The sequence below is a fragment of the Ornithorhynchus anatinus genome, chromosome 8 (genome assembly GCF_004115215.2).
Source record: "Ornithorhynchus anatinus isolate Pmale09 chromosome 8, mOrnAna1.pri.v4, whole genome shotgun sequence".
In the NCBI taxonomy this organism is placed as follows: domain Eukaryota; kingdom Metazoa; phylum Chordata; class Mammalia; order Monotremata; family Ornithorhynchidae; genus Ornithorhynchus; species Ornithorhynchus anatinus.
This window is the reverse complement of record NC_041735.1, coordinates 52592088-52611437: the sequence shown is the minus strand read 5'-3', so window position 1 is coordinate 52611437 and position 19350 is coordinate 52592088. Positions and strand designations below refer to the sequence as shown.

The following is a 19350-nucleotide window of genomic DNA, read 5'->3' as shown; positions in this document are numbered from 1 at the left end:
TGGCAGATAGCATTTAACAAATATCATTATTATTGTTGGTAGTATTATTAATAATAAAAGCTGAGGAGTAATAGAGAAAAGCCTCAGAGGTTTTCCTGGTGAATGAGATTTAAATGTGACAGAGAACTAAACTGTCCAGATATACCCAAGGGACTTGCTCCCTGAGGATCATTTTTGGTGCAGCGCCCATTCTTTCTTGTTGCCCAGGCTTTCCAACCCCTCATAATTGGACAGGCCGTGTGGATGACAAGTAGAATTTTCATACCTGCCTGTTATGAGTAGGAGATGGCAGCTAGTATTGCCTGAGCTGGCTGTCAGCCTGACAGAAAGGCATATTGCACACAGGTTCTGCCTGTGGGCCACTGCACTTGATCCTTCATGGACACACCTGTGGTACCTGTCCCCTCAGCATCCAGAGATTATGTCCGTGACTCCTGATTTTCCTCTGGTCAGTTTCTGGAACAATGCATTGCTTTTTCAGGGCTGAGCTCCCAGGGATCCTTTCAATATGAGAGTATTGGAAGAGAAAACAGACCTGCCAGCATGATACCAGCCGCTCGGCAAAGTGGTAACATTTACTTCCAATGAGAGGAGGGAGAACAAGTCCTGGAAATTCGCTGGAGCAACAGGGAGAGCCCAGTGAGGGAAAACTATGTATCTTATTCCATGCTACTGCATCAAGGGTCATTCTCTGCTAGTCACAGTAGCTATAATCCCATGGGCCAGAAAGTCTGTACCAAGTCATGTGAACAGAGTCATTGTAATCAACTCTTCTGCTGCATTCAATTGCAGATTCCAACTAGAAGCCACAGCACTATAAAGCCTCTCCAAATACAGGTGTAACCCACAATTTAGCAGGATTATGTTTGTTGAAAATGTGGCTGAATCAAGAGGTGCATTTCCACTTATAGATTAACATGTTATAAATTGGGATCCATTCTAGAACCTCTGGAAAAATAATATTTAATTCCTCTGTCTGCTTTAGGCTGTGGTGTAAATACCTCTAAACTAGTCTTTATGAAAGTAATTCTCAAAGCATAACTTCACAACATTAACCAAATGAGGAGTTATAATATGATTGAGTCTCTAAGTAGCAACAGAAGAAGGAGGTTGTTCTGCTGCAGTGGAATGGATTTTCAGCTTTAATGAAGAAGTGGTCCAAGGTCCTCCTGAACCTCACTGCACGCTATTGACCTTTTCTGTCCATCAGGGTCTTATTCATTTTCATAACTCTTTCTTCATTTAAAAAAAAAGATGTAAGACTTTTTAATCCTCAAATCTTTAGCTGATGATGGAGAAATCCTAACTTCTTCATCTGTTCGGTTTCTTGAAGTAACGCACTGGATTGTTGAGGCATCAACCAACAATGGACAAATCCTCTGTTTGCATGAATCATCTAGTGACTGTAATCTGGGGTAAGGAATTGAACAATAAGGGCTCTGTCACTGGGTTGTATGTATCATGGGGTGGCTGGAACTTGGGGTATGTGGGTGCCATTTTTTATTTGCAAAAAGCTAAACTTCCCAGTCATAAAAGTGGAAATGACATCTAGGAGCCAGGCCTGTATTAGTAGGAAAAATATTAAAAATACCAAATTGCTTGCATATTGATGGAATGGTGTTGATAAGCATTTTCTTAAAAGGCTTATTAAGAAAACTCTGTTCTGTCATAAATTGTATTGCCTGTTCCTTTAAAGGTGAATTGAATGTGTCAGATTTTAAAATAAACTCTTTATACTTAAAGGGGAAACAGGTATTTTTTGCATTTTTCCTTGACTTGTGATTGACGGGGAGACAGTGCCCAAATGGTGATTGACTATCGTGTAGTTCTGTGACATGGTTTTTGTTGATGCTTCTGTTGATTTCCTTTTCAAAATTCACAAAGACAATTTTTGTTGTTGCCTTCATATCTCCGAGTGGGCTAGTAAAATGAAATTAACCCAAAATGAAGATATTTAAAACGTGAGATAAAAAAGACTCTGCTTGGAAGTTGAAGTCATCCAGAAGGGCACGGCAGCATAGAAAGGGAAGACAGGGCAAGTGATTGCAGTTGATTCATGTTGCCAAGAAGTGGAATTAACAGGGATTATTTGACCGTCAGATTTAGGGATGAAGATTTATGAACTGCTGACCTGTCCTTCCTTAGAAGCAGAGGTCTAAGTCGAGGAAATGTAATTTCCCCCCCACACCAGAATGCGTTGGTTATGCAAATATGCAAATGTTACGAAGCAGCTGGTACCCCAACACAAGGCTCACTGGCTGCCCAATGCCCAGAAGCAGTGCCCGACCTGGCAGGCTGCTCATTTGTCATCATCTGCTCAAATTCAGCCCAATTTTCTCAGTGCCATGCTGCATGCTGAGTGGGGCCGGTCCGAGCCCAATCCTGGGGCTAATGGGCCTGTCCGTACCATGCCTGTCCCCCCGGGGTGGGTTGCTCCTGCCCTGAGGCCCCAGGGCACTGCTGCAATGTGAACACCCACTGTTGCATGTGGGCACACTGTTTTATCCCATCTTCTTCCTTAGAGGTGCTGCCACCAAACCCTCTGCTACCACCAGCCTTTGACTTTGAGGTGGAAGTATGAGGAGTCGGAAAAGCTGAGTGGGAGGCTTAAGGCTGGTTCTGGGCCAGGCATGTCAGGGGAACCAGGGCAGGTTTGGGTCTCAAGGAGGAAGCTTCCGCTCAGCTCCTGAATGTTGGCTTTGTAACTCATTGATTTGAGTTCCCATTGTGAGCAGGGAATGTCACTGTTTATTGTTGTATTGTACTTTCCCAAGTGCTTAATACAGTACTCTGCACACAGTAAATTCTCAGTAAATATGATTGAATGGATGAATTAATTTGCCTTCTCATCTCCAGTCAGTCTCCTGCCCCTGTCGCCCTCACCGTGGACTTCTTGGTTCCTGCCTACTTCCCTGAGGATGCCGTCGCTGGGTATGCAGGAATGCTGAGTGGCCCAGAGGATGCCCAAGCTTTCTAACTTCACTCTCCAAGGTCCCAGAGCTGTGCGAGTGCTATCTGAGCCAACCAGGTAGGAGGCAGCCAGCGACTCTAAGGAACCACGCTAGGGCCATGGACATCTCTGAGAAAAATCCAACTATCCTCACCGTCGGTGGGCCTGCAAGAACCAGTGAAGCCGGCTAGCCAGGGATGCCAAGGTCAGCACTTCCAAGCGAGACTGTGAGTAGGTGGCAGTCCTGGGGTGGGGCCGATCCGAGTCCAATCTTGGGGCTGATGGGCCTGTCTGTACCGTGCCTGCCCCCCCGGGGGTGGGTTGCTCCTGCCCTGAGGCCCCAGGCCACTGCTGCAATGTGAACACCCACTGATGCACGTGGGCTTACTGGCATGAGCTGTATCTGTAATTTTACTGCGCCTGCTGGAAACCAGGGTCTCTCCCCATCCAGGTTGGCACTGGAAGACTGCCACAAATATCCCAGCCCTACTCCATCCCTGGCATGGGGTTGCCAGAGATGGGAAGGGGGTGGAGGGATGAGTTTCTAAGGCCCGATGGGTATCTTTTGCCCTTCTGGCTCAGTCTCCCATCAACCTTCCCTGACGCTTTGGGTGTCTCCCTGCCCAAATCCCCAGCATTTGCCTCAGATTCTGGGACCCCGACTCAGTGACCGTGCGTGAAGACAAAGTTTAGAGGCCCCCAGAAACGTCACCTAGCACCAGAAGAGTTTGCAGGACAAACAGTATTTTGTCCTTTGGCTGATTTGTTTTATTTGCAGTATTCAAAGCCAGTGTGTGGAGGGGTTTGACAGGGTTTTCCCCCAGTGATTAACTAGGTCCCTGCCGCCCTCTAGTGCCCAAATGGGGAGGAGCAGCTGTGAGCAGCTACTCTGGCAGAGGGCCGCGGCAGCCAAGGACCTTTTTATATTTTATCCTGTGACCTCAGGGAAACAGGTTCATTTATTTTTTAATGGTATGTTTAATAATAATAACGGTGGTATTTGTTAAGTGCTTACTCCGTGCAAAGCACTGTTCTAAGCGCTGGGGGGATACAAGGTGATCAGGTTGTCCCACATGAGGCTCACAGTTTTAATCCCCATTTTACAGATGAGGGAAGAGAAATGACTTGCCCAAAGTTACACAGCTTGCAAGAGGCAGAGCCGGGATTAGAACCCATGACCTCTGACTCCCAAGCCTGGGCTCTTTTTACTGAGCCATGCTGCTGGCGCTTACTATGTGCCAGGCACTGTATTAAGCGTTGGGGGAGATACGAGCTAATCAGGTTGGATGCAGTCCTGTCCCACATAAGGCTCACAATAATAAGAATAATAATGGTGCTATTTAAGTGCTTACTATGTGCAAAGCACTGTTCTAAGCGCTGGGGGGATATAAGGTGATCAGGTTGTCCCACGTGAGGCTCACGGTTTTAATCCCCATTTTACAGATGAGGGAACTGAGGCACAGAGAAGTGACTTGCCCAAGGTCACTCAGCAGACGAATGGCAGAGCCTGGGATTAGAATCCAGGGTCTTATGACTCCCAAGTCCATCTTCTGTCCATTTAACATTGAATCTATTCATTTAACATCAGTAACAAGTCTGCAAACTGGGGACGGTTTAATGGGCTTAGGGCCGGGACAGCATTGTTTCTGTCCCTCAGAAGCAGGGACAGCTTCAGTCAATCTATTTATTAAGTGCTTATTATGTGCAGAGCACTGAACTAAGTGCTGGGGAGAGTACAGTTTAACAGTGTAACATTCATTCATTCATTCAATAGTATTTATTGAGCGCTTACTATGTGCAGAGCACTGTATTAAGCGCTTGGGATGAACAAGTCGGCAACAGATAGAGACAGTCCCTGCCGTTTGACGGGCTTACAGTCTAATTGGGGGAGACGGACAGACAAGAACAATGGCAATAAACAGCGTCAAGGGGTAGAACATCTCGTAAAAACAATGGCAACTAAATAGAATCAAGGCGATGTACAATTCCTTAACAAAATAAATAGGGTAACGAAAATATATACAGTTGAGCGGACGAGTACAGTGCTGTGGGGATGGGAAGGGAGAGGTGGAGGAGCAGAGGGAAAAGGGGAAACATTCCCTGCTGATAACTTCAAAGCCTTGGCTGCCTTGAGGTGGGCACCTCCTCATTCCATATGGCTTTATTATAATGTGCAGCAAGTGTTGTGCCAGGCACATAGCATGAAGCAATTATGTCATTCTCTGGGGAGAAGGAACCCCCCACCCCCACCCCACTAGCAGAGGCGCTGCCTTGGATGGAAGGAAGCTGGGCTCGCCCCACTGTTCCTCTCCAACCCCATGGGGCATCCTGAGGTGGCTGCCTCTCTCCATTTAAAGCTGGCTCTGCTTGGAACAGTCACCCGGACTTTATGCAACCTTTTGCGTAGAAAGAGGGTAGGTTTGGTTTTCTGACTGAGGGCGGACCATCTCCCTGAAGATGAGTTTGGGTTTTTTTCTTAGCTGCATCAAAATTAGTGTTTAAGGTTGCGACTGGGCTAGTAGTTATGGGTGTGGCCACTGGTCCCCCAGTTTACTCACACCCGAATCCTGACGGTGAGGGTGGGAGTTCCCCAGGGAGGAGGAGCTTCCTCCTGCTGGTAGCTGGTGTCCAGCTGCTTGGATGTTGCCCAGGGTGTGGTACGTCCCCTTCCTGAGTTTGATAACCGTGGCTCATTACTTGATGATAAATTATTTGACTCTGGAGAGTGGCTTTGCAGGTATGTAAAACCTCTCACCCTCTACCCTCTCGTCACCCCAACCAGCCTGAAGTGCTTCTGTCAGCTCCTCCCTCCCTTACCTGTCAACACAAGTGACAGGAGAAGGTTCTGTCATTGGGCCAGGGCAGTTTGTGTTTCCATTACAATATTTTTTCCTCACAGCCTGATTTTTTTATGCACTTATTCACCAGGCCAAGTTTCACGGTGGCTATTAGCTGGACCATCCTCCTGCTCTACACGACTTGTTTTCCTCTGAGTGAGTAGTGAGCCTCCACTGGCCCACCAGTGCACTGGGCTTCTCTCCATGTGTGACCCCAGTCTGCTGTGACTCTCTCTGGGGAGCCGGAAAGGATGAAGAGAGGGAGTGGCCTGATCCTTGCTGAGAGCTGTCCTCTGATGAGCTGGCAGAGAGTTACACTTGGATTTGCACCCCTTATTCACCCCTCCCTCAGCCCCAAAGCTCTTGTGTACATATTTTACATATGCATAATTTATATTAATGTCTGTCTCCACCTCTAGACTGTGAGCTCGGTTTTGGTTTTTTTCTCCTGCGGTATTTGTTAAGCACTTACTATGTGCCAGGCACACTTCAAAGTACTGGGTAGATACAAAATAATCAGGTTGGGCACAGTCTATGTCCCAAAAGTCTTATTCCCCATTTTACAGATGAGGGAACTGAGACACAGAGAAGTTAACTGACCTTCCCACGGTCACATAGCAGAAAAGGGGCAGAGCCAGGATTAGAACCCAGATCCTCCTGGTCCCCAGGCCCATACTTTATCCGCTAAGTCATGCTTCTCGTTGTGAGCAAGGGACATGCCTGCCAACTCTGTTGTATTGTACACTTCCATGTACTTAGTACAGTACTCTGCATACAGTAAACCCTCAATAAACATGATCGATTGATTGCTAGCCAGGTTTCAGTCTTCATCCTATGTAAGATTCAGGCCAAGCCAGAGCACTGTGCTATAGCAGCTCAGGAGGACACCTTGGCCCTTTTCACTGGCGGGGAATAAACTAAGATGGGGGAGATGGAGCTCTCTGGTGAGGGGCTGAGCTCACATCCTCACCTTCATTTTCCAGGGTGAGAAGTCCCCTGACGAGGACAGGAGTCCAACACTGGCTCAGGACCCACCGGGCAGCAGAGGACAGTTTGGAGCTGAAGAAGCTGGCCCAGAGAACGGGAGGAAGGTAAGTGAAATCCCCTTTCGAATCAATACAAATGCCAGCAGTGAAATTAATTGATTCTGTCACTAAATGCATAGTTTTCTGTAGTTCCTGAGTACATTTTGAGGCTGTAATACTTCTGCAGCCATCTCCGGGGGAGGATAATTCAGTTGTATTTACTGATCATTTACTGTGTGCAAAGTACTGTACTAAGTGCTTAATGAAAGCATGGAGCTGCTTTCTTTAAAAAAAACAGTTTTAATTTACTAGGGACTGAGACTTACTTTCCTTATGTGGTGTTATTTGCCACAGGCTGTTTATGGAAAACATCTTCAGTCCACAACATCCCCTCCATCCCCACTCCCACCCCCTGGCATGAGGAGAGGCTTGCTCAGATCATTCTTTCTGGCCTAAGGAGTGGGGATGGGGAGGCAGCCCTGGCTTAAAAGAGAGATCCGTTCCTAAGAGTCTGGTGGCAGATGAAAGCAGCAGTGAGCAGAAGGCCCAAGAGTAAGCACACTTTTTTTAAGGGCTGTGGTCTTTGGGATGGGGGAAGGGAAGGAGTTCCAGGCCAGGAGAAGGGGCAACGCAGCAGAGGTGAAAGTGAGGGAGAAGCAGCGTGGCGCAGTGGAAAGAGCACGGGCTTTGGAGTCAGGGTTCATGAGTTCGAATCCCAGCTCTGCCACTTGTCAGCTGTGTGACTGTGGGCAAGTCACTTAACTTCTCTATGCCTCAGTTCCCTCATCTGTAAAATGGGGATTAAGACTGTGAGCCCCACGTGGGACAACCTGATTCCCGTGTCTACCCCAGCGCTTAGAACAGTGCTCTGCACATAGTAAGCGCTTAACAAATACCAACATTATTATTATTATTATTAGGTATACTTAGCTGACGAACAATGCAGAGAGCAAGCAGAAGGATAAGGTGGGCCAAGTTGGCTGAGAGCCCTTAAAAGCCAAGGGTGAGGACACAAAACCAGGAGAGCGCTTTGGGAAGTGGAGAGGCACTCTAAGAAGGTCATCCAGGCAGAAGTGTGCAGTAGCAATTGGGGTTGAGGGGAGGAGAGGCCAGAAGCATGGAGACCGGTGAGGAGGTTGCTGAAATCGTTTAGCCAAGATAGAACTTGAGCTTGGGCCAGGGTATTCACTGACTGTATGGAAAGGTAGGGGTGGATCTGAGAAATATTTATTACATTGGAAAAACCAGCAGGACTTGGCAGTACATTGAATGTGAGAATTGAAGGACAGCAAGGAGCCCAGGATCACACCAAAGATGCACACTTCTGGAGCAGTGAGAATGGTGGTGGTGATGGAAAAGGTAGGACAGGCGTGTGTCAGATGAGAAATGAAGGCTAGAGAGAAGTTGATATGAGAGTTCCTTTGAGAGATGGTAGCTGAAGCCATATGAGTGGATGAACTCTGTGACCTGACAGTGTGGGCAGAATGAGAAGAGGAGATGACCCACAACTGTGTCTTGTGGAACCCCTACAGCCAACGAACCTGACAAGGAGCAGTCAGACATCCAGGAGGGTAATCAGGCGATCACTGTGTCAGCAACACAGAAGCCTGGGAGGGGTTCAGGAAGCCCGGAGCAGGATCCCAGGATCAAGGGTAGCTGTGAGGTCGAGGAGGGTGAGAAAGAGATACAGCCTTTCGGAGGTGAGTACAAGAAGATCACTTATAATCCTAGCGAGGGTAGCCTCGGTGGAGTGAAGGATTGAGAGGAGAGTTGGTGGAAAAGAAATATAGGCAGAGAGTTTTAATCCCAGCTCTGCCACTTGTCTGTTGTGCTACCTTGGGCAAGTCAATTTACCTGGGCCTCAATTACCTCAACCACTTGCTGCACAGATCCCCAGGGCGGGGCGTAGCTGGTCCTGCAGGGCTTTGCCGTTAGCCGGTCACTGCTGTCGGATGAGCACCGGCACCAGCCATCATCTGGCTCCTGAAGACTCTGCTAGCATAGGTTAAGAAAAGGAGCACAGGCTCAAGAAAATGAATGCTTTCAGTGCACTTTATTAATGGGGCAGAGGATTACCACCAGAGTTGCTCCACAAATACTTGTTCTCATGAGTGAGGCTCAAGAAAGTGACAAGGAGCGGAGAGAAACTCAGACGTCTCCCAGCCCAGGAGTTGATGAGATCGGGGCTGGACGCACTACAGCTTCCATGCCAGAAATGTGAAAACATTTGGTCGCAGAAGGGAAGTTACCTGCTGGTGGGGTGAGACCATTATGGGTTTTGCTGTTTCCATATTTTGGGCAGCCTGGAGCGAGGCTGTTTGTAGTCACTCAGAGCACCGCACCTCCCTCCATCCCAAAGAGGGTTAAGCACTCAGCTATTCCCCCAGCTGAAGGAATAGGCGGTGAAATGACTGGGCATCACAGCGGGTCACGTCTTCACTTAATTGCTGAAACCCCACCTTCTGCCTCAATATCCCCAATCAGTAAAGTCAGCATAGTAATACTTGCCACTGCCTACCACAGGGAAACATGAAGTCATGAAAGCACCCGTGTAAAACCCTGCGTAATCACAGACCACCTTTCTTTCAAGACACTAACCATTACTGCACAATTACTGCTCCCGGAGGGGCAAAGTGACCACTTGAAATTCCATTTCCCAGGTGCCGGACAGGGACCTTCTCCCTGTTGAAGACAGTTACGAGGTCCAGCCTAGCCTCCGGCAATGACCGTATTTCCACTGCTGCACACAGGAAGGCCCGGCCCAGGTGGGTTCCGCGAGCTTGTCCGCTCTGCTTTCCTCCCCCAAGTTCTTCCTGCTTTAGCTCCATCCAGAAGTTGGGTTTGGATGGGTACCAAGTGTCTCTGTGGCACAGTTAGAGGAACGAGCCCGGGCAGAGCAGAACAGCAGAGCGGGTGCAGGCAGCCACTCCCCTGGCACGGGTGGCTGGGGCCAAGCTCCCCAGACCCTCCGGGGAAAAGATCTTCTCAGAAACAAACAATCCGTTTTTCATCTTCAAAGGTCTTGGCCTCCTCTGGGCTGATCAAGTTTCCATTTAAACTGTTAGAAGGGCATAAAGAGAAGAAAGAAAAACCACATGAGCTGGGGCCCGAGTAGGTTTAGGTCAGCTCAGATCATTCTGCCACAAGGTTCTTGAATGTGGTATGAGGAAAACCAGACGTCCAATCCCAACAGCCTCTCCCACCTGAAAAGTCACTATGTGGCTAATAATTTTAAAAAAAAGTGAACTTTGTTAAAGCACTTACTATGTGCCAAGCACTTTACTAAGAACTGGGGTAGATACACAATAATCAGATCCCACATGGGGCTTCCAGTCTAAGTAAGAGGAAGAACAAGTATTGAAATTTAGTCATTTTGCAGGTAAGGGAACTGAGGCACAGAGAAGTGAAGTTACTTGCCCAAGCTCACCCAGCAGCCAAGTGGCAGAGCCAGGATTAGACCTCAGGTACTTTGCCTTCCAGGCTCAGGCTCTTTCCATTAGGCCATGCTGCTTCCCAGTATGAAAGCTTTTTGTCAGTTATTGGTATTTTTCCAGCTCTTTTCTTTGAAATGTTCCACATTTCAATTGTTTATGTCCTCCTGAGGCAGGAAGGCCCAGGGTCACTGGGACACTGAAATCCCAGCAGCCAGCCACAGCTTCCTTCCTCTGGGGGGCCTGATCCCGAAAGGGGAGACAGAAAGGTGGGTGAAACTTGAGAAAGAGGTGGTGTGTATAAAACCACCACCAAAACTTGTGGCTTTAAAAAATGAGCTCTCCCCACCTCCAGCCTGTTTCCTTCCCCAGTGGAAGTGTGGCCTCTTTCCCTTACCCGCTAGTGAGTGCCACAAGGCAACATGCAGAAGGTATCTTGATTTTCTCTGTGATACATCTGCCGCTTCAACCAAATCCACTCTGGTTTCACAAAGTGGGGATGAGGATTCTTATTGGAATTTTAGTCGTGCCAGTTCTTGTACCCCAGAGGGCAGCCCTAAGTCAGAACTGAATGTTTTTTTTTTAAAAAAATTCTAACCAGAATGTCACCGCTGCAGCCCTCCCCCTCCCCTGGGCCAGGCCACCTTTGCCAAGTTTTGGGCAGTTCCAGCTTACTTCTGTCACTCGTACGTGGGCAGAGAGAGCCTTGACAGTGCCTAGGATAATAATAAACACTTCCCCTCCCTAAATTGTCTTATCCATCTCAGCATGGCCTAGTGGAAAGAGGACAGGCTTTGGAATCAGGAGACCTGGGTTCTGATCCCAGCTCTGTTACATGCCTGTTGGGTAAGATTAGGAAAGGCACTTAACTTCCCTTAACTTTCCTCACCTGTAAAATGGGATTCAAACATGTTCTCCCTCCTACTGAGACTTTGAGTCCCATGTGGGATGGGGACTATGTCTTATCTGATTATTTGGTACCTACCTCTGCACTTAGCACATAGTAAGCGCTTGACAAATACCATTATTATTTTTTGAATCAGCCTTTTAGCTGAAAATGCAATTTCCTTCCATCCACCAGAACAGTTTAGTGGTTTCCAAACATTCCAAATCCTTATTCTTACACTCATCTCTCTTAATTCCATTGTTAGGGGACTCTGCCCTCACCAGGACAAAACTAGAATGCCCACCTGCCCCTAATCGAGAGCCTCCATTCCTTAGGAGGGATTCACGCACAAATGGCTAAACCCTTCCCTAAATCAAATTAGTTACTAATTGAGATTTCCACCCTGCTGAGAACTTTGTTAATTGGACCAAGGCCATGGAACACAAAGCCGGAGCAGAGAAAGTTGAGCAAGCATAGCTCAGTCAAAACCCAGGGTGGGAATATATAACTCAAATCCCAGAGCAAAGGTAGAGTTATAAAGAGTCTGGAATCCTTCACCTTGCTCAAGGCCAAAAGCCCACTGTGTGTCAGGGGTGTTTGCTCTCACTCCCCATCCCACAACCTAACTCCCAGAGTGCAGTAAGTGGGGTCAGGGCCGGCCCATACCATATCTCCAATATTCCAGTGTTCTTCTGGAGTGCTCCTGCTAAGCAGGTGGTCCCCCTGGCTGTGATCTGATTCTGGATAAGCCTGGAAGAAAAGAAAAAGTCACCTCCTGTCAGACACCTATCCGCAGGATATGGCTGGAGCCTGGGTGGGCCAGTAAACAACTTTGGGAGGCTAAATTCCAGGCTCCTTCCTGGAAGGGTCCGTCCCAACAACCCACTTCTAATCCATGGGCAGTGCTGTGGCAGGAGAAAAATGGAAGAAAAGGAAAGAAAGCTTTTTATCTTGGTTTTAGAGGCAGTCCTGGCATCACTAAGCCATTTCCAACTGATTATTTCCCACTACTACCGAAGTGGGATCGTGGCTTCCATGTATATGGGAGGAGAAGAGGGAGGAACTGGGGGACAGTCAGCTTAGGGCTGCTGAAGCTGCCCACAAGTCCCTGCACATTGATTCCATAGTGATGGAAGTTAAATACTCTCCCAGGGCAGAACCCACCTTACTCAACAAGGGTGTGCAGCAATGTGCTCTCTTCTGGAACAGTTCTAGGTCTGTCATGTTGAACCTGTGGCACTATCTTATGGGCCTAATACAGAATGCCAGCACACCGAACCGGGGAGGGAAGATGGGGGTGCTCCCTCAGGTACCAACACAAGGGTACTGACCTTCTTGGTTTTCAAACATGGGCTGAACTTACCATAAATGCGTCAGCGTCTGGTTGACCTCGAGCATTTCTGCAAAACTCTCGGCCACCTCATCATCAAGCTCATTTTTCGTCAGCCTGGACAGAAAAGATTACCCCATTGATCAACAGTCTGGAACAGACATTTCTGAAGCTCTGAGTCACCCCAGCATGAAATTTATACAGCCAAGCAAGGCTTTGTTCATAGAAAGATGAAGGCCAGAGTCTCGGGTGCTGCTTGCTGCCAGCTGTGCAGAGTAATGGCTTGCAACCACTATTAGGTAGCCCGAGGCAGCATTTAGTAGTGTGGGTGGGTGAGGGGAGGCTTTTGAGACTCCTAGCCAAAAGGTCACACTAAGTCACTCTCTTTCTCTTTCTAGACACAAGAGGCTGAGGCACTGATGTCAAAGAGTGATGGGTGTTGGAAATGACTGTCATTTACGACTGGAAAGAGAAGACATGCTACAGTGTTTTGAAGGGGTGCGACTGAGCTACTAAATGGGAGGCTAAAAGGGAACAACAACCGAATGGCCAATTGCTGGCTATGGGGGAGGAAAGGAATGCCTAGGTCCAAGACAATATCCATGATTTTTGCTGCATATCTCACCCCAGCATGGATGTACTCATCTTTAAATTATATATTATAGATTGTGTTTATATTAACATCTGTCTCCCCCTTTAGACTGTAAGCTCACTGTGGGCAGAGGACGTCTTAATTGTTGTACTGTCTTCTCCCAAGCATTCAGAACAGTGCTCCTTACAATAAAAACCACTGATTGATTGCCACTTTGATTTAATAACACTTCTTTTATGAACTTAAAAAAAAAGGTTCAGTATCCTTTCCAGAATGAGTTCCAAGTCAGATAAAGGCAAATGGCATTGGTTTTGATAGTAAGGAGGAAGTCCTGAACTAGTAAGGGCAGAGAGGAAGTAGAAATTATAGTGATCCATGTCCCAGATTCCTGAATATTTGTTTGACTCATTTGGGGAGGCCTTCACATGAGTTGTGGGACATGGGTTCTCTTTGAACCTCGACTCTCCCAACACACACCCACACATACACATGGCAATGGAGATCATCTCCAACACTAGGCTAGCCAGGATTTGGAAGGTGCCCTGAAATTCTCACCAAGTGACAAGGATACCAGGCAACAACAAGAAACTGTGTACAGTTCTGAAACAAGTGTCCCAGGAAGAAAACTGCCAGAGGTCACTATAATCATCTTTACCAGAATATTCTCACAGAAGTGTTGTGCTGAAGAGCTTGTGCGATACTTTTGCCTCCTTCAGTGGAGATGCCATTGAATGCAAGACTGGAAAGGAAAAACAGACAGAAAATTGCATGGATGAGTAGATATGCTTGTTTTGGTTGTCATCTGAAAAGATCAACAATACCCTTGCTTATTTGGTGCTTGGCCAGTGTGGAAGCAAGAGGATTTGGAACCCAAGAGGCACAGTCTAGAAGAAATTGAACTAGACTCTCAGAGCTATATAAAAGCATAAAAGGAGACACTGTAAGTGGGGCCAAGGGCTAGTGGTTCACTTTGACCTGTGCGGGGAAGGGACGTGTCTGAGGAGCTAGTTTGTGGGAGCTTCCAGACATGGAGTTCCCCAGATCCTTATTCAACTTTGTGGGTCAATTTGATAGGGGACAAATAATCCCAGTTTCCAGCACACCCAATCAGCCAGCCAGCTCGTTCTCAACTCCGGCTCACATAAAACCAGCCAGAAATTAAGCGGGCCTTTTCTTGATGCTTGGAGAACAGGCTCAAGTCAGACTAGTCCTTGGTAACTGAGGTGATTAGATTTTTCGGTAGAAAGCAGGAATCTTCCTGCTAGTTTTTAATCCCCCTACCCTGTATGTTTGGAAAGCCCTTGTTCAAGTCCCCACAAAAAGGCAAGTCAAAAGGGATAAATGAAGGAGTGAGCTAGATGCCAACTTCCCTCATCCATTTTGGCCTAACCTACTCCTCTAAACCCAGGGCTTGGGCCAGCCAGAAGAAACCACATCCACAATCTGCTCCCTGAGCTCATGGACAAAACAAAACATCTTGAACTATTTCCACAATGTGCCACCCCACTAGATGTTTTCCTGGACTCCAGAAAAAAAAGAGATTTGGGGTTAGCCTCACCTAGGGCGAGAGAAGCCAGAAACCCAGGAGAGGAGCAGAAGTTCTGGGGGGAGAAGAGAAGAGGGATCAGCTAGCAAATCCTTGCCTTGAATCTGCAGGGCAGCCCTTTGTGACCCCCAGACCAGGCTCTGTCACACACATTGCTGGGAAGGAAAATAGCTAGCAAAGGAGTAGGAGCAAGATTGGAACTGACAAATTTCTCACCTGTGGCTTACATCACTGGCCATAAACTGAGGCAATCCTTGCCCTCTAAACTGTAAGCTCATGGTGGGCAGAGAATGTGTCTACCAACTGTGCTATAGTGTTATATTGTACTCTCCCGGGCACTTAGTACAGTCTCTGCACACAGAAAGGGCTCAGAAAATATGATTGTACTAAGTGGTTGTCAGAAGTCAGACCTCCTTTCCAGCATGCTCGGCAGACCACCTTCCTGCCCAGAGAGACTTCCCTATTAGTCACGTGGGGGAGTAGCATGGCTCACTCGGCCAACATGGAGGAGCTGAACTATGGCAACTGCAGGCCAAACGAGCCCAAGGATCACCACGAAGACACGATACAGCTGAACTGTACATGTTCCCAGAGAGCTGACAGTAGAAAGCAGCAAAGAGTTCCACCTGGGTGACCGCCAAATCTGGAATGAGGAGGCCCTTTTACAGCAAAGGGGCTAATACTGTTGGTGAGGCCAGGAGACCAAGTTGCAAACAGTGGCCCCAGCTCATCACCAGCCCTTCGGTTCCACCCTTTCCCAACTTAGCTTTGACTAGTGTTCAGAAAATATTCTGCGGTTGAAAGTCCTGCCACCACCCCCTCGTGCTCCTGGGAGGAAAGGGGTTCTGGAAATGTAGTAAATAAGCATAGGACCAATTTCACTAGAGGGAGAGAGGACACTAGGGCTTGGGTTGATAGCTTAATTCATGTCCTCCCCTGCGATAAAAACACCTCCTTTAAGGACAAGGACCAAGATATGCTGGATCGGCACAGGCCCAACTGTACGCTGTCTGAAAGTTACCTGCCAAGGCAAGTTGCTGTTGGGAGAATCATGAAGAACCCCACCCTTTTCCTGTCAAGGTACAGTTCTCCTTCCTCACTGCCAGTTCCCCTCCCTTGCCTTCCCTGACCCCTCTTTCTGCACCCCAAATTCACCATGCTACCTCCCTGGTTCTCCATTCTATTTCTCTTTTTTTAACATAGTTTCCAAAAGCTGCTCCCGCTGCTGCTTTCACTGGGAACTTGACTACAGCTCTGATCCCTTCCACGCCTTCCAGGCCTGCAAAGCTGGGGGCCGGGGCTGGAGGGGAGTGACTGCGGCCTTCGACCGCCTATCTCCCTCCACCCGCTCCTGCCCTTTCCCAGTCTCTCCCCCAGCCCCCACCACTATAGCCCAGAAGGAGGGGATCCCAAGTCGCAGAAGGGGTTAGGGTGGTACCCACGGTGGCGGTGGCGGCAGCAGCGGCTTCGAGGTCCCCAGTGAGCACAGCAGCGGACTTAACTGCTAAAAGAAAAGAAATAGCAGCAAAGGGGTCCTCGGAGAAAGCGGGGCAGCAGGGGAGTGAGTTCAGGATCTGGAGGGGAGAGACTGGAAAGCCAAGGATGGGAGCCCAGGAGAGCTGAAGGAGGGAGATGGGAACTGGAGTGGGCAGGGTTAGCTCCCTGGTATAGTCTTAGAAGTGCAATCCTGAGCAGGAGGATCTAATCCTGGCACCACCACTTGCCAGCTGTCTGACCTTAACTTACTTAACTTACTTAAATCACTTAACTTCTTCATGCCTCAGTTATAGCTTATGGTTCTATTTATTTAGAGTTTATGGATCTTCACCCACAGTCGATAAAGGATTAGGATGCATATTATACAGGGCAATAAATCCAAACTTTTTTCTTAGTGACTAATTCTTCAGGCTCCTTTCCACTTCCTTCAACCCATCTGCCCTCTCCTTCCCTCATTCCAGCCACCATAGCCTCCTGCTGTTTCTGGGTCCTTAACTACTGTGTGCTCAGTTCCATTTAACCTTAATGTGAGCATGAAAAAGGGAAAGGAACCTGCTGAAGAACTCTTCTGGGCCTCCCCCCTGCCCATAAACAGCAGGTGCCAGCCGGGCAGGAGGGGAGTTGGGGATGGGGAAGATAGAGAGAAAACGAGCGCACACACACCCAGGAGAGATGCAGGCCAGCAGATACCATGAAGTGAGGCCTGATTGCTTACCTAAGGTTGGTCAGGCTGGGGTGGTTCCTCAGTGCCTCTGCGAAGGCCTTTGCGCCTTCATCCCCGATCTTATTGCCCCACATCCTGAGGAGAATGCCCAAGTAAAAATCAGGCAAGGCTCTGGGAAGCTAGGGCGAGGGATTGGAAAGCCAAGACTAGTTATCCGCAGCATAAACTAAGAGGCTCCCTCACCTCCTCTCTTGCTCTCAAAGGAACAACTTGCTCAACTGTTTTAAAGCCTGAGTCTCCAGGACCCTGGCACAGGACCCAGCCACAGAATGGAATTTTCTTGGTAGAAAAAGTCACTTAGCACATAGTAAACTCTTAATCAATTCCATGGTTATTATTGTTATTCTCACCGGGCAGAAATGCCCTCCAGCACTCCCACCCCCCCCACCTCCTCCCATTGCTCTTAGTCCATGCCTGGTCCTGAATCAATCAATCAATGGTATTTATTGAGTACCTACTATCTGCAGAGTACTGTACTAAGTGCTTGGGAGAGTACAACAGAATTAGCAGACATGTTCCCTACCCATACCAAGCTACTGTCTAGCAACATTGATAGGAAAATTGGCCTAATCACAATGCTGAAAAAGCCCTCCCAGCCTGCATGTCTTGGGTACCACTAGGGACACTCAGGAAATCCAGGGATGGGTAGATGTGGCCTCTAGAACTGGGCAGAGTCCTACTACCTCCATTTAATAACAACAAAATGCCTCCACCACTGAGAATGGTCTTTGTATCTTCCTCTCCCATTAAGGCTTTCAATGGGATAATATGGAATCAAGGCCTTTGGCTGACCCTTTCTGAATACATACTGAAGCAGATGGGAGCAGAATGGGGCAGAAGTTATAAGGCCATGGAGGCTGAGCATGCATGCAGGGAGCAGATACAATTACATCCACACTTGTAGCCACCCCAGTGCTTAGTACAGTGCCTTGCACATAGAGAAGCAGAGAGAAGAGAAGCAGCATGGCTCAGTGGAAAGAGCATGGGCTTGGGAATTAGAGGTCATGGGTTCTAATCCCAGCTCCATCAATTGTCAGCTGTGTGACTTTGGGCAAGTCATTTAACTTCTCTGTGCCTCAGTTACCTCATCTGTAAAATGGGGATTAAAACTGTGAGCCTCATGTGGGACAGCCTGATCACCTTGTATACCCTGCCAGAGGTAAGAACAGTGCTTTGCACATAGTAGGCCCTTAAATACCATCATCATTATTATTATCCAAGTTTGACCTTTAAACTTGGAGATGCTGCTGCCAAATGGTTTTGTTGTCCCAGTGTATGAAAGTGACTCAAAAAAGATTGTCAACTCTAATATCACAACTCCTCTCAGAGGCCTTGCCCAACCAAGTCCTCATTTCCTCTATCTGTCCTCTCCTCTGTGTCCTTATACTCTCCTTTTGTAAGCTCCTATGGGCAGCGAACATGTCTACCAATTCCGTTACATTGTACTCTCCCAAGCGCTTAGTACAGTTCTCTAAACACAATAAGCACTCAAATACAATTATTTTCCCAATCTATTTTATTATTATTAATAATATGGTATTATTTGTTAAGCACTTAACCATGTGCAAGGCACTGTACTAAGCGCTGGGGTGGATACAAGTAGATCGGGTTGGACACAGTCCTTGCCCCACATGGGGCTTACAGTCTCAATCCCCATTTTACAGATAAGTTAAATGAGGCATTTCTGCCTGCCTGGCCCTTTACACCATAAACTCGTTTTGGTCAGGGAGCATACCTATCAACTCTATCATATTGTACTTACTCTAGTGCTTATTACAGTGCTGTGCACAGAGTAAGCACCCTCCTCTAGACTGTAAGCTCACTGTGGGCAGAGAATGTGTCTACTGTTGTACTGTACTCTCTCAAGCGCTTAATACAGTGTTCTGCACTCAGTAAATGCTCAATATGATTGAATTAATGAATTCATGAATGATAAATACTATTGATTGAGTGGTACCCCTGTCAAGCATTACACAGACTGTACACAGAATCCTGGATTTTTACAGATTGCTTCAGGAGAGTCTAGAAAAAAACACCACCACAAATGTGCTTGAATAGGAACTGTATGGACTAACCCAATCACCCTGCCTGGTATAGACCCCATCACATAACCCCGTTGACTGACTTCCTTCATTATAAACATTTCAGCTAATGCTCCAGCTTATCCCTGGGTATGGGGTATTTCCAGATAACTCCCGAGACTCCTACTCACCCAATTTCAAAGATGGATTTGCTCTTCTGAACAGCCAGAGCAAGACACTTGCCCCCTTCACTTGTTATTTTGTTTGCTCCTAGCCTGTGGGAAACAATATTCAGGGCTATGGCAGACCCATTTCCAAAAGACAGAGGAAACAGAAGGACGTGCCACTACTGTGAGCCACAAACCCATAGCCCAGTGGCCTGAAATCCCAACTGCGTCTTCTTAAGCACCAATGTACATGCAGGGAGGGTCTAAGGCACCAAGGAGAATAGGGTCCAATGGTCTATTAGAGTTGGAATCCAATCCAGACAATTTGTCAGATTCCACCAGTT

The 19350-nt window shown here is 47.7% G+C and overlaps 1 protein-coding gene and 1 long non-coding RNA gene across 10 annotated transcripts in view; one reads left to right on the top strand and one right to left on the bottom strand.

Moving 5' to 3' along the window:
• On the top strand, positions 1 to 13256 carry LOC120638545. 2 transcript variants are annotated; one of them, XR_005660245.1, is made up of 5 exons: positions 1 to 3155; positions 5879 to 5943; positions 6771 to 6878; positions 9473 to 9577; positions 12858 to 13256. It is a non-coding gene; the product is annotated as an uncharacterized LOC120638545 (long non-coding RNA). The 2 variants fall into 2 exon arrangements; XR_005660244.1 differs by lacking the exon at positions 1 to 3155 and having other exon boundaries at positions 4998 to 5943.
• NOD1 (nucleotide binding oligomerization domain containing 1) overlaps positions 8847 to 19350 on the bottom strand; it is a 44699-nt gene continuing 34195 nt past the window's right edge. The window contains exons 7-12 of one of the 8 annotated variants that reach the window (XM_001512109.4): positions 19031 to 19114; positions 16810 to 16893; positions 13707 to 13790; positions 12493 to 12576; positions 11796 to 11879; positions 8847 to 9870 (exon numbers count right to left, since the gene is read on the bottom strand). In XM_001512109.4, coding sequence (XP_001512159.2) covers positions 9798 to 9870; positions 11796 to 11879; positions 12493 to 12576; positions 13707 to 13790; positions 16810 to 16893; positions 19031 to 19114 — 493 coding nt within the window. In that variant the 3' untranslated portion in view covers positions 8847 to 9797. Of the gene's footprint in view, positions 9871 to 11795; positions 11880 to 12492; positions 12577 to 13705; positions 13791 to 14623; positions 14653 to 16039; positions 16102 to 16809; positions 16938 to 19030; positions 19115 to 19350 lie in introns of those variants that run through there. The other 7 variants (XR_003761461.1, XR_003761460.1, XR_003761463.1 and 4 more) reach the window with 7 other exon arrangements.